The sequence below is a fragment of the Jatropha curcas genome, chromosome 2 (genome assembly GCF_041381405.1).
Source record: "Jatropha curcas cultivar XTBG-Jc1 chromosome 2, XTBG_Jcur_1.0, whole genome shotgun sequence".
Taxonomy (NCBI): domain Eukaryota; kingdom Viridiplantae; phylum Streptophyta; class Magnoliopsida; order Malpighiales; family Euphorbiaceae; genus Jatropha; species Jatropha curcas.
In genome coordinates, this window is record NC_143152.1 from 7,119,676 (window position 1) to 7,122,924 (window position 3,249).

Genomic DNA, 3,249 nt, shown 5'->3' on the forward strand with positions numbered 1-3,249 from the left:
GTTTCAAAGCGAGCTACTAGAGAGAAAGTTTCTTTGAAATCCACACCTTGTTGTTGTGCATACCTTTTGCCACAAGATGAGCTTTGTGCTTCTGTATGCTTCCATCTGCTGTAAATTTTGTCTTGAACACCCACTTCAAGTTAATTGCATTTTTGCCATCCGGTAAGTCAACCATCTCCCATGTTCCATTCTTCTCAATTGCTTGCATCTCTTCCACCTTGGCTTTCTGCCACTCTTCTTTTTCAACTGCTTATTCATACCATATAGGGTCTGAAATAGTTAGAGCAAATTGACAAGATGCATATATGTCGGCCAAAGATTTATATTTCCTTGGCGGTGTCTCATCTGAAGATTCTTCAAGAGAAGAGTTGTTGTTTGGTGATGCTGAAGTTGACGAGTTTGACAAATTTTGTGTTGCTGTAGAGGCACTAGTAGGTGCACAGGAGTTGACTCTTATTTTTTCATATGGAGAAACTTCAATTGGAATCTCTTGCTGCTCCTGCTCTTTACCCCAATCCCAACTTACATTTTCATCAGATATTACATCCCTTTTAACTGAAATCTTTTCATTAATAGGGTTATACAATATATATGCTTTTGATTGAGTACAATAACCAATGAAAATGCACTTTTTAGATTTTTCATCAAGCTTTTGAAAAATTTGAGAATTTATCAAAGCATAAGTAACACACCCAAAGACTCATAAATGACTTACAGATGGTTTCCTTCCATGCCATGCTTCATAAGGAGTTCGATTCATGACAGCCTTTGCTGGTGAGAAATTTAATAAATAGACAGATGTTGCTATAGCTTCTATCCAAAATTAGTTTGAAAGTCTCCTTGCTAGTAACATGCTGCTTGCCATCTCCACAACAGTTTGATTTTTTCGTTCAGCGATGTTGTTTTGTTATGGAGTGTAAGGAGCTGTTAACTCCCTTTGGACGCCATTTTCTTTAAAAAACAGATTGAATTCTTTAGATACGAACTCTCCACCTCTATATGTGTAAAGAACTTTGATGTGGCAGCCATTTTGGTTTTCCACCATAGCTTTAAAACTCTGGAACTTCTCAAAAGTTTCTGACTTGTGTTTTAGAAAGTAAACACAACTCATGTGACTGTAGTCATCAATAAATAGTAAGAAATAACGACTCCCACCCAAGGACTCAGTTTGTATTGGCCCACATAAATCAGCATGAATTAGTTCTAGACAATTTGAATTTCTCCAAGCTTTTCCAACAGGAAAAGACTTCCTAGTTTGCTTGCCATAAATGCATCCTTCACGCAAATTAATTGAATCAATTTTTGGTAACCTAAAAACCATAACTTTATCACTGAGTAACTTGAGGCGCTTCATATGAAGATGCCTATATCTTAAATGCCATAGCATCGAGTCATCTTTTGCACTAGTAGTAAGAGCAAAGTTCTCCATGTTAGAAATATCCAATTCCGGCCCGATTTCTTATTTGTAATGATACATGTGTTTTCATCAAATAGAATGGAATACCCTCCATCCATCAATTGTCCAATAAATTGTATCCTAAATCAGACACAAATTCAACATTATTCAATAGCTTTACTTTACCATGACTATTTTCAACTTTCAACATGACTTTTCCTTCAACGTGCATCTCCTTTGTATTGCCAAGTTGCACCTTTATTGTTTGCGTCTCATCAAGCTCCTAGAATAAGCATTTGGTGCTTGTCATATGGTTCGAGCAGCCACTATCAACGAACCACAAATCACTTGGTTTCGGGTTAGTATTAATACAAGCCATAAAAAGCCTTTCCTCTTCTTCTTCTTCATTTTCTGCTACAAAGTTCATCTGCTGATCTTTATACCAACAATTGGCTTTTATATGCCCATATCCTTTGCAATGGTAACATTGTATGCCATTCCTCATGTTACTTTGCTCATTGAACTGCCTTCGTCCATCATTTCTCCCTCTACCTCTATTGTTACCACGACCACGACTACCGCGAAATCCACCTCTTCCTCGACCTCTACTTGTTGAATGAACATTTTTCCCTGGGTTGGTGGCTGTCTCCTTCACTTGAAGTGCCTTTTCTTCTTTCTTTTCTGATGATCTATTGATTCTTGACTCGTGAGCTTGAAAAGAGACTATTAGTTCATCAACAGAGAGTACTGATAGATCCTTAGCTTCTTCTATAGCAGCCACCACATGGTCAAACTTTGGAGTTAAACTTCTCAACATCTTTGCAACAATTGTCTCATTTGAAATTTGCTCACCATAGGCATGCATTTGATTGACTATTGCCATTGCTCTTGACAAAAAATCAGTAATCAATTCACCATTCGTCATAAGCAAAGTTTCAAAATCACGTCTTAGAGATTGCAATCTCACCGTTATGACCTTTGAATCTCCTTGAAACTCCTTCTGCAGAATTGACCATGCTTGCTTTGATGTGGTTATTGCTGCAATTCATGAAAAAAATCGTTTCATGAACTGCTTGCTGAAGGATGAACAGTGCTTTGCCATCCTTCTTCCTCATTTCTCTTAGCCTTTCCTCTTCTTCTACTATGGACCCTAGTAAATCAACAAATCCATACTCCATTAAGTCGCATAGCTCTTGCGATCTAAGCAAGGTCTTTACCTTGAAGCTCCACCAATCATATTTCTCACCTTTGAAAATTGGTAGGAGTGGTGCAAAGGAAGAAAAACTAGCCACTGCCATTTTTGTAAAAAAAACACTCACTCTCATATTTCCTTTTAGTACCTAAAAGAAGTATTCACTCAATACCCAATGGACCTAAGTCTCACTTTTCACTTAATAGTCCAAATGGACCAACGTAGCTCTGATGCCAAATTTGTTGGGAAAAGATATTAAAAAAAAAAGGTAGTAGGAAGAGAAAATGATATTAAAGCTACATATGCTTTATTACTTCTTGACTAACTACCTCAAAAATAGCTATGATGTGCATATATATATAGGCTTACACTGTAACTAAAAATAAAAAATCTCAGAAATTCACTAAACCTATCAGAGATTTAGTAGCAACAGATCCTACTTAAGAAATTGACTAAAAAACAAATTCACAAGTTTTCAGAAACTACTAACAAACTCCTCAAAACCTGGTCAACCTTTGAATCACATCTCAACACTCTTGCATATATTATGGTAAATATGGTAAAAATCAATTGCGATGCTGGCATTCTAAAAGCTCAAAATCGGTGTGGTTTGGGTTTTGTGATTCGAAATGGGAAGGGGGAGTTGATGGTTTCAGGTCTT

The 3,249-nt window shown here is 36.8% G+C and overlaps 1 protein-coding gene across 1 annotated transcript; it reads right to left on the reverse strand.

Moving 5' to 3' along the window:
- Positions 1-1,679: 1,679 nt before the first annotated feature.
- On the reverse strand, positions 1,680-2,694 carry LOC149498160 (uncharacterized). Its single transcript, XM_089718413.1, has 2 exons — positions 2,496-2,694; positions 1,680-2,434 (listed from the first exon to the last, which is right to left on the reverse strand). The coding sequence occupies exons 1-2, from the start codon at positions 2,692-2,694 to the stop codon at positions 1,680-1,682; spliced, it is 954 nt and encodes a 317-aa protein (XP_089574539.1).
- Between the last annotated feature and the right edge of the window lie 555 nt (positions 2,695-3,249).

Excerpts from the sequence above, each read along its gene's own strand:
- LOC149498160 (XM_089718413.1), bottom strand. The coding sequence starts at position 2,694 with ATGGCAGTGGCTAGTTTTTCTTCCTTTGCACCACTCCTACCAATTTTC. Across the intron at positions 2,435-2,495 it reads AGAAATGAGGAAGAAGGATG|CAATAACCACATCAAAGCAA; the intron begins GCAAAGCACTGT and ends CATGAATTGCAG.